This window comes from Passer montanus, unplaced genomic scaffold (assembly GCF_014805655.1).
Source record: "Passer montanus isolate IOZ18808 unplaced genomic scaffold, ASM1480565v1 scaffold80, whole genome shotgun sequence".
Taxonomy (NCBI): Eukaryota; Metazoa; Chordata; class Aves; order Passeriformes; family Passeridae; genus Passer; species Passer montanus.
In genome coordinates, this window is record NW_024373257.1 from 514,065 (window position 1) to 525,027 (window position 10,963).

At 41.5% G+C, this 10,963-nt stretch overlaps 1 protein-coding gene across 1 annotated transcript; it reads left to right on the forward strand.

The window, feature by feature from the left end:
* The first annotated feature begins 1,322 nt into the window (after positions 1-1,322).
* LNP1 (leukemia NUP98 fusion partner 1) lies at positions 1,323-10,154 on the forward strand. Its single transcript, XM_039732749.1, has 3 exons — positions 1,323-1,469; positions 7,704-7,949; positions 9,954-10,154. The coding sequence occupies exons 1-3, from the start codon at positions 1,323-1,325 to the stop codon at positions 10,152-10,154; spliced, it is 594 nt and encodes a 197-aa protein (XP_039588683.1).
* Positions 10,155-10,963: the final 809 nt, after the last annotated feature.

Below are 10,963 nucleotides of genomic sequence, written 5' to 3' on the forward strand. Positions count from 1 at the left end.
ACAAAACAGATCTTCTAAACAGTTCTAAACAGGTTGAGGAAAAGGTTTAATGCTGGACCGCTGATTCTCTGTAATGCCAAATTACCAGCATATTTCTGTCCAAGACTAACCAGCATCTCCACAGCAATGCATGGGCACCAGAAGAACACCAGAACATACCAAGGTTTGCTTCCAGTGAGAAGTTCAGTTTGGGTTCTTCCTCCCATGCAGCTTTCCAGCACCATCCCAACAGGCTCTACAGCCTCAGAGCCCTCACTGTCCTCCTGCCAGGCCCAAACCACCTAACACATCTTCCAGTTTCATACCATGCCGACAACAGTTTTGTGAGCCACAACAGTTTTTGTGTTATATCAGAGATTTTGAAATACAGGAGACACAAAAATGACAGCAAAGCATTACAGCCACAGTGCAGTAATTGCAGTGCAGAGCCCCGAGGAGACCCTCAGCACAGACACCATGTAGGGTACATGTGGTCAGTTTAGACACTTGGTCTGAGGGCCAGAATTCATTTCCTGGCCCTGTTTGTGGTATAGGCAAGGGCTGGATGGTTTACACCCTGGGCTGGTGAGGAAGAAACAGCACATTCTTACCCTGAGTGCATTCAAGTGAGGCAGGGCTTCCCCTACCCCTGATACAGCAGATGAAATTACTCAGGTGAAAAGCAGCAGCTGCAAGATTGCGCTGTCTGTCATAACCCAAAAATGAACGAGCAGTTGCTTTAGGAAGGGTTTCTACCTAGGCAGATGACATTTCTGGGATACTAAAGGAAGAGCATAGGCAACACAAGTCAGGAGAGAGAGAGCAGCAGGGGAAGAGTGGGCCATTTGTGCTCCCTCCCACAGAGCCAGCGAGGTCTCTGCAAGCAGCTGTGCCACTTTCTGACCAACATCAATATGTCAATTCTGCTTCTCAAAAATCACAAGCCTGCTTTGGGTCTGCCCCCTGCAGGCATGTAACTGTGGGCAATTCTGCATTGGTATTGACAGCTGGAGCACTCAGCAGCAACACAGGGAGCAGCCACAGCCCTGCCACCCACCCCCTGCGGCAGTGTCATATTGGACATCGCTGCAATGGAAAGGTTAAAGGAAACCTGGTTGAAAAGAGATGAGAAAGGGCTGACTTAATGTTTAGACAGTGCCCGGGGCTGCAGTGGGACAGGTTTTGGGGAGGGAGTGCAGAAAGGGTGGTTGAAACTGTGTGTCTGCTTCCTCTTGTTGGCAGAACAGTGAGAAGCTACTGGCTTGGTGGTGGAATTTGACCTTGCTTTGCCTTGTCTGGCTGGGAGAAACCACACCTCCCCCCCAAGTTTGGGGCATCTGTACATGGAATATGATGAGGATGATGATATTTTCTTTGCAAAATGGATGAGCAGCTTCTGGGGCCACAACTTGATCGATGAGGAGAAAGAAGGCAGAGGCCACAAGAAACGTCAGCCACAGCTCTGGAGTGAAAGGAGGGCATCCCTACCGGTAAGAGCTGTGTGCAGCTTTCTCTGTGTGTGCAGGTAGTGTATGTGTAAATATGAGTTCCATCCCCAGAGGCACGGCCCCAGGGATGTATGGGGAGAATGGGACACCTTGCCAAGTAAATTCAGTTCCTGCTGGCAGCTGCTAGTTGCTTTTTGAGCTTAGCTGTCTGACAGGGTCAAGCCTCTGGGGTCTTGGAATACAGAAAACTGGCAAAGTCCAAGAAAAGTGATGATAGGACCAGAAATATAAGGAGAAGTGTGTAATAGCTGCCTAACTATGTATTACAGTGTTGTTCTGGCTGCTCAGCACAACCTGGTAGACATCAAAACATTTTGCACCTGCATCCATAAAGACTGCCTGTAACAAGTCTGTTCTCATGTGAAAAACTGTACAATTCCATATGTTTTAAAAATTATGCAACTATATTGTCTCCAGGAAGTTTTACCCTTTACCTCTTGAGACTTACCTGTTTTCAGGTAAGTGTAATTTCTATTTTAAGCTAGAAGATGCAGTCCCTCCTGCTTTAAAACATCTGACTCTGAAAACAATGATACAACACATAATAAAGCTTACTAAACTGTGAAGTAAGATTTTAAGGTAGAAATACATTCTTTATTCTTAAAACAATCAGGAAAGGGGCAGGTTCACGTGCAGAAGGCTGCTCACAACTATCTAAGTGATTATCAAAATTAGATTAAACTGAAAACTGTTCATAATCTTCTCTTCATTCAAAGATAGTTGCTTTCATTTCAGCTTTTAAAAGAACACTTGGGTGGTCCAAACCTGTCTCCTTTTTTTTCCAACTACATCAGTTATCTTAACAAAGATACTATGTTTCCTTACAAACCAGTTTTTACTTATATCCTTAGATCATTATGGCTGCAATGAAGCAAATCCTAATACACTGGGGACGAGCAGCTAATCTTTTCCAAACTTTTTTTTTTGTGCCATTCCATGTTTCCACCTTGCAAGTTCTCCACTGCAGCTGTCAGGTTCTAAGCTGTGGGATTTTTCATTAAAAAAAAAAAATTGGCTAAGAAAAACCATCGAATTCCAAAACCACTTCCTCCCTCTTTGAATTCATGGGCAGGCTGGAGAGATAACCTTCATTCATAACTTCTGGTCTGATCAGCCACATTTGTTATTTACTCTTATGTTTCACCTCAGCCACAGACTGCAGGACAGACTCTGAGCTAGAGCTTTGCTGCTGTATTCCACCAAAATGCTGAATACATAACATTTATGAATGGGAGGGGAAGGAGGATAATTAATTTTAGTGTATTTTAGTTTTGTCACTCAGAGATCCATGCATATGTGATTTCTTTAGGCCTCAAGAGAAACTGGAGTGTAAGAATGCACTTTAAATCTCTTTCCATTCAGCAAGGTGCTGAACACACCTTGTATATTTGTGTCTGTATTAGCATGTCCTTATAGTCTGTTTGTTCAAAAGCTATTTAAATAGTTAGCTAATAGCTTCTCAAATACTTTGCTATACTTGCATTCCTGAATCCATACCTAGAATTTAGGTTAAGTTAGCTGACAGGAAGACTATGACTTTTTGATGTTACTGTTTAACAAGCTAAAGATACTGTGTATACTTAATTATATCTGACCTTTACATTAATGCTTCAAACAAAATTGTCTTGCTCCCCTAGTTTCATATAGAAGATGTAAGTTTTAACTGCCTTTTTTCTCAGTGCCAGATGTTGACTGGAGGAATGAGACAGGAATATTTGTCTGGGGATTTTATAATTTGCGGATACATTTTGAAATGAACTCTTGATTTGGAAGTTGAGTAGTCGGTAGTAAAGAGCAGTAGTGTGTGCTGTCTAACCAAAGCCAGAAGTTAAACAAATGGGCACTGCTGATGCCTTGTAAATACCTCCAGAAAGAGCATCTCCTTGGTGAGAGCAGTAACTTGAGAGCTATTGCTTCTGGATGTGTGTTTTTTGCACAGTTACTTCGAATTATAACTACTGTAAGATTCATTACTGCAAATTATAACTGTTGTAAGATTCAAAACACTGGTACTGCTATTTAAATATTGTCTTAATTTTATCTGCACAGTGCTGATTATCAGGAGGAATAATAACTGAGATTAGAGTGCATCTCTTCTGAGAGCTAATAGCTCCGCAGCAGGTCACAGTGTACCCTTTCTTCTGTCTCAACACTGAAAATTGAGATAACTCCACTGTCTAAAATCAAGTCAGCAAGTTCTGACACAGCTGTTGGGAAAAGCTCCTTGTGCAGGTACAATGGTGCTGCCAAAAGAGCACTGCCAGCTCACTTGGTCTCATACCAAGGTTGGTATTCAGGGCACCAGCAGCAGAGCAGTCCTGCCCATGGGAACTGCTTCATCACCATGAGCCTTTCGATGCTGCAAAGTAAATGCTCTCAAGGTAGCACAAAAGATGGTGCTGCTGGAAAATCACTTTCAGCTCCAAACTGCTGTATTGGTCTTTGTAGGTTTTCCTGTGCTATAGTGAGACATTCAAGCCACTGCTTCCACCTCAAAGACAAAAATAAACTCCTGTGGTACCCTACCATGGTACAGCCCCCATCCTAAGTATGGATAAAGCTTTGAAGAGTAAAACTCCCAAACTAACAGCAGTTTTCATTATTTTTTCCCCAGTATCTTTGTATACCTCACAAACACCACTGAGATAAGCTTTACAAAATGCTTTTGCTATTGTCATTCACACTTTGTAGAGGGGAACACAAAATTATTTTCATCCTACACTGGGTCACTTGCAAGTCAGGCTAAAACATGTAACTCCAATTTGTCAGGCTAAAATAACATGTAACTCCACTGTCCTGGAAAGCTCGGAGTTCTGTATGTTGCTGTGGGCCAACACTGAATGTAAAAACTGCCTGGGGATAATTAAATCAGCTGTTTCCATCTCCTTTATTTAACTTGTTCCCCTGGCAAACTTTAGACAAATTAACTGTGGTACCCTTTCTGAAGCCTCCAGCTATGACTTTCCTTGTCACATTCTAGTCACCCTACATCGTTTAGGTTCAGAACACATCTCTACCTCCCAGACATTTTGTTGTAAGGAAAAGATTGGAGACAAAGGAGAACTAATAAGAAGTTTACAGCCCTATACATGAATCCACCTTCAAATAGATGTTGTTGCTCACAGGAGAAAATTGCTAGGAGTGGCAGCAGAACAAATGACTGCTGTTGAAGTTACTGACATTTAATTTAAACTAAACTTAAACTGAACATCTACTACAATATTGTTATTATAGACCAATTGGAGGCCAGACCAAAACATTTTTAAGAAATATATGCTTGTCTGTAAGCTTCTGGGAAGGAAATGAAGCCATGGGAGAGCATCTGAATGTCAGATGTTCCAAAATATCCCTAAAATACTCGGGTCATTGTGTAAACTCCAGCAAACAATGAACATTTGTGCTGACACGCTGAAGATTAATGTTCTTACTGACAGCTGTGCAAGCTCTCAGATCAAGCCCAAAAGATGTAAACAATTAATTTGTCTACAACAGAAACTGAGAAAGTGATAAGGCAAATTATACTTACAACAATTTTTCTTGTGTGAAGTATTTTTGTTTGTGTACCTTTTGTGTGTTTGAGATTGACAATTAGCAGAAGATTAGCTGTTTTGTAAATAGATACACTGAACATGAGTGGACTTTACCCAACACAGAAAAAAGGAGTACTAATGGGAATGAGAAACAATCCCTGACATCCCTTGGTGCTTCTGGCTTTCCCAGCACTGGCAAAAAATCCCCATTTTGATAGTGGAGAATTTAATGTATCATGCACAGGCACTGTGAGGGAAAGCACAGTCACAGTAATATGATTGCATAGACCTGTGGATGTATCTTTACCCTTAGCCCACTGAGGCAGATGGGCATTTCAGAGGAAAGCTTGTCCCTTTTCTGGACCATTGCTGCCATATCAGCAGGTAAACTGCAGTCTTTTTGTTAAGGGCCTAACTGTAATTCTGTCTGTGAAGAGAAACTAAAAAATAGTGTCTTAGTAACAGAAAACATTTACAGTCTTTGTGAAACAAGACTGATAGAATACAATCCCCCATTTCAGCTGTCCTGTGTTTGGTTTGGGTTTTTTTTCCCAAACCCTCTAGGAACAGATACCAGTGATTTTTTACCATGAGATAGTTTTTTTTTCCAGGAAAGACCATATGTTGATGCCATTAAAATGTCAGAGATGACATTGAGCTTGTTGAGCCTGGCATGTCACGTGTGCCCCTGTCCCTCGAGCATAATGCGATTGCTTTGATGCTTTCTAAAGTAACAATACAATACGACCTTACAGAACTTGCAGCTGTATTGACTGGTTTGAAACCAAAGTAAAAGTAATATGGCAGAAATCATTAACACTACTCTCAGAGGCAGTCCATAATACTGGACATAGTAAGCTTATGCCTGGGGAAAAAAAATGGAACCAGTACCATGTATTTTGCAAACACTCTTCAAATATTAGGTACTTCTGTCAGGTGCAGGATTTGTTATTTTGAGCATCTCTCATCAAGCCTGTCTAATGTGATGTAGCTACAGCCATATGAATGCACAGCCTCTCTACTCAGAGAAAGGCTGCATTGGTCCCTGTTGTGCCAGTACATTTAGAGTAGCAGGAATATGTCATTCAGAGTGAATGAGGTTGTGTGCTGGGCATATTTCAGATCCCTTGCAGTCCAAGCTTTGTAGATTCATGTGAACACTATACCCAGTTGTTTTAGTTTCCCCTGTTTGTTAAAATAACAAAACAACCAATACACACACCACAAACCCTGCATTGAGTGTAGGGTTTTCTACTGGATTTTCTTAGAAAGCATTGCAGGACTGGTGGGATAAACTTCCTTTGTTATAAACAATCACAGCTCCCTTAAAGCCAGCAGAACTTCTCAGGGTTACTTAGTAGCTGAAGGCTTAGCACCAGGCTTATACAAAACAAAATCACAGAATCAATTGGGGTGGAAAAGACCCCTGAAATCATTGACTCTAACCTTTGACCAATCCACCACCATGTCAACTAGACCATGGCACTGAGTGCCATGTCCTGCCTTTCCTTAAACACCTCCAGGGACAGTGACCTCCTTGGGCAGTCTATTCCAATATCTAGTCATCCCTTCTGTGAAGAAATTCCTCATAATGTCCAAAACATATAGGCATTCAAAAATATATGCCAGCAGCTGGGTGCTTGGAGTGCTTTAATCTGACACTTGCAGGGGTGTAATTTTCAGTACCTCCTGTCTCTCATAACTTTCACCTTCTGCATCTTACCTGTGTCCAGCTACTCATCCTGAAAATCACTGAGAGTGGGCAGGGTTTGGGGTATCCCCAGCTGTGGTGTCCTTCTCATGCCTCTCTTCTACAAGTCTGTCCCTTTCTAAAATCACCAATTCATGACTCCACAGGACACAGCAGTTCTGTATAATTTAATCTCCTTTGCAGACATTCAATTAAACACAGCTGATGCAGATCAATAGCTTTTATCTGCATGCCAGGCCTTGGAAAATTGAATCACACAGAAACTAAACAACTATCTACTCATTCTGACTTCAGTCCTGCAAATGTAATTGCAGAAGTCTGTTTCCTACTATTTCTTTGGTAGGGATGTGTCCTTCAGTACCCTGAAAGTGCTTCTTCCTTAGTTCAAGACAAATGTGCCCCAAAAACCAGCAGAAAATTCAAAGCTGGCAAATAAAGCAGCTTGTCTGCATGTATACCGTGCTGAAAACTTGACAGAACTGGATGAGAAATGGTTGTTGTCACGATCTAAACTCAAACAGCTGATAAGACCTGGAGCACTGGTGGGTCAAACCCCTTACCTGACTCATCTGGCCACAAAAGGCTGGGTAATACTTTTTGAGAATCCTGCCTAGAAACTGCAGCCAGGTGTGAAGCCTGAGTTTTTGAGGTTATGAAGAGTCTCAGTTCTTTTTGTATCAGTGAACACTAAGAGGACCCAGCACGCTTTAAATTTGAAATGTTCCATTGTGTGCCAAAACTTATATCTTTATATCCTTAAACCCAGAAATAATAGGAAATTCTTCCCTTGCTGCCTCCAGAAAGCAAGTTCTTGGCAGTGTGATTCTCCTACACTTAAAAAGAAAGATACAGAATTCTGGGGAGAGTCTTTCACTTTGCACCACTGTTTGGGACAGTGTCTGTGGCAGAAAAAAAATCTGCCTTGTGTGTTCTGCTTTGCTACTCAACAGTAAACAAAGACCTGTTGTTTTTCAGGCCAAGCTTTCATCCCTCCATACAACACGACTTCACGCTTCTGCCAAAGGCTCATCTTCAGGCCACCTCAGGGGCTCCAAGGAATTTCAGGAAGACCAAGATGTCAAATGTCACTGCCACAGGAAGGCAAGCAGAACGCCTTCAGCAGACAGCTCATGTCCAGAGACAAGATCAAACTCCATTCAGGAATTTGCAGAGTCCTTTGAAAAGCAATTGCATCTCAAAAGCAAACGCTCAGTTTCTCTGGTAGGTAATAAGATCACTACAGAAAAAAAAAAAAGCCCAACCAACCAAGTCAGCTTCATCCTTTGTGTAATTGCTGTGACTTTGCTGGGGGAAAGTGCAGAAATAAACTCCAATTGGAATTTCTCATATTATGTGGTCTCAAATTACTACAAGTAGCACAAACCAGGTTAAAGCTGTGCAATTAGTGTGAGGATTCTTGATGTGGTGTTACTGTCCAACATTATTCAGAAATGTTGATCCTCAAAATGAAACACCACACTGGCTCATGTGGCAATGTTTTCAGAGGTTTCTATGGCTGTGGCCACAGAACATGACAATAAAAACCCAGGTTTGCTTCACTTCTTCTGCAAGACCCAGCTCACTTTTTCACTGCTGCTGACCTGACTTAACCTATGTGGAGTTGTCTGTAATACTGCCAGACACTGCAGGCTTCTCATTTACCCCTCAGGACTGCATCCATCTGCTTTCTGCAGTGTCACCACACAGCTGCAGCAGCAGCTATTGCTATAAGTAGCAGAACATATTTGCACTGAAAGGGCATGCAGGGGATTCTCTGCCCATTTCATCCTTCTCCCCATCATTCTGTTCACAGCCATGAGCATTTTGTCTGGGGTGTGTTGATGAAATAGCCAATAACAACTTTTTCTCTAGACTTTAATAGATTTTTATTATGATACATCATATCTGCTGTATCATGGAATGGAAGAAAGGGTAATAAATCCTAACTCACTTTTAAGTATCAGAAAAACCCCATCAAATTGTCACTCTGTTCAAAAAGCTGTGCTTGAATAACACCTGACATTAGCATCAAATAACCACATAAGGAAGTATCTTTTTTTGTTCCAGGTTCTTGACACTGACAATTTGTATGGAAAAGTAATTTTTCCACTCTCTTTGCACAGCAAAAAGGGGGGAAATTTCTTTTCAATAGGCAGCATAATTACATGATCAGTCCCATAATTATAGTCCTTGCATGACCAATTGTCTAAGAATATGCAGAATTATAATGATGACAACACCGTTACACCATGGTCAAAATTTCAAGTGCATTCTTTAATCTTCTTTTTCCTCTTCAGGAATTATTCAATTGCTTTCATTTGGAAATTTACAGTGCCTCATGTGCCAGCATTCACTAGTGGTTGTCTGGTTTATAATTTATAATTTCTCAAAAATGCCTGTGGCTAGAAAGTCTGCGAGTGTGTAGTTGATGTATGATTAGATATAGTGATGAGCACAATGTATTAATTATGGCTTCAGTTCCAGTTAAAAGCATGGATACCAGTGCCCTTCTGTAATCAGCAGTGGGATGTGTTGAGCTGTATTTTAATCTGTTTTTCAAGAAGACCAAATAGTTGCCATTCTCTCAGTCACAACTGTAGTTTGGGAGATGTGAAGGACTTGTGAATCTCAAATAACTGAGCAATAGATCAGAGATCTGAAAGGAAATTTGGGCTTAAACCTGTGTCTTCAAATGGAGCATTTTTTTGCATTCAGAGCTCTGTGGGTGCAATTCAAACCACCATGATCAGACAGGTGAACAGTGTGGGAAAGGTAATCTCCTTCTCTGTATATTGCTTTTCTCATATGAATGTCTTTGAGAACCCTTCGGACCTTGTTTTCAGTGAGGTCTTTGCAGCTAGCACTGAGAAGTCTTCAGGGATGTAAAGACAGATCACATAAAAGGATAGAAACATGGAGTTGGGGCTGAAATCTCAGAGCCCCTCTCTTTCTCCCTTCTGTCTGCTCTCCTCTTCATGTCCACTGAGCCCGTGACCCTTCTATCATATACAGAGTAAAATCAAAGCATGTGTGCTGCTTCTTGCTGAGCTTTAGGGTGACTGGCTTGGGCCTTGAATTTGAGCCCATCATGGTAAAGCTGATCTTGGTGAGGAAGTTACTGGAAAATTTTGTTATTTAGTGGAACAAAATAATGAGCTTTTTTTGTTGTTGTTGTTCTTGTAGGAGTCTCTTTTAATTCCCTGCTATTTTTTCCTTGCCTTTTAGCAACCTGAAGGTGCAAAAGAGAGACGAGAAAGAGAAAAATTGCATTTGAGAAAAAGCAAGTCTCATAAGAAAATGGGAGAGAAATCAGAGGGAAGGAGAGAGCGGGATGAAGCTGAAAGTTCAGAAGTACCTGCAAAACACAGCAAACAGTTTCCATCACAAGCAAGCATTCAGAAAGGTTATGTATCCACAGGCAGCTAGAACACATTGAGATAATCAATCTTAACACTCCCCCTGAAGAGCAGAGGGAGCATTCCTGTTCTGTTTTGACTAGAAGCAGCCTGTTAGCTAGAATAAGCCCTAAGTTGTAAAATAAAAGTAAAACTCAACTGCATCGCTGGCACCATGTTACTACCTTCCTTTCTTTACTTTTATCATTAGAAATATGACCTTTGTCACAGGAGTGTATCAGTAGCAAGATCCAAGTTAGAGATTAACCACCATGAGAGGATTTCAGGCATATTTAGCATTGCAGCAGGACAGTGGTGGATGCGTTCCTTTAAGAGGAGGCCACCACCTATGTATTACAGAGCCATGCAAAGCCTTACGTTTTTAATTGAAAGCAGCTTTTTGGTAGGTTTGGGAAGAAAAAAAGTACATATAAACAGCCAACTGCTTCCTGGCCCTGACATTCACTTAGATTTGTCTCGGAAACAGGTATCTTTTTGCTCTGACAGTCTTTCAGCTTCAAATTTATGTAAGTAAGAGAAGCCCATGTCTCTGTTACACCTCCCTGATGTCTCACTTCTCTCTGCTTTTCCTGTCACTGTGCAGTGTGACTCGTTTCACCGGCATCTCCCAGCCCTCTGCCATGTCCTCAGTCCCATTTCCCCAGCCACACAGCTAGTTCTTTCTCTCAACTTTACCCACAGAATTCACAGAATGACTAGATTGGAAGAGACCTTAAAGATCATCGAGTCCAACCCATGCCCTAATACCTCAACTAAACCATGTCATTGAGTGCCATATGCAGTCTTTTTTTGAACATCACCTCATTACCTTTCTTCTTT

What these genes read in the sequence shown, in the direction of transcription:
- LNP1 (XM_039732749.1), top strand. Translation starts at nt 1,323, where the DNA reads ATGGAATATGATGAGGATGATGATATTTTCTTTGCAAAATGGATGAGC. An exon ending in AAAGGAGGGCATCCCTACCG is followed by an intron (nt 1,470 to 7,703) that starts GTAAGAGCTGTG and finishes GTTGTTTTTCAG; the next exon opens with GCCAAGCTTTCATCCCTCCA. An exon ending in GCAAACGCTCAGTTTCTCTG is followed by an intron (nt 7,950 to 9,953) that starts GTAGGTAATAAG and finishes CTTGCCTTTTAG; the next exon opens with CAACCTGAAGGTGCAAAAGA.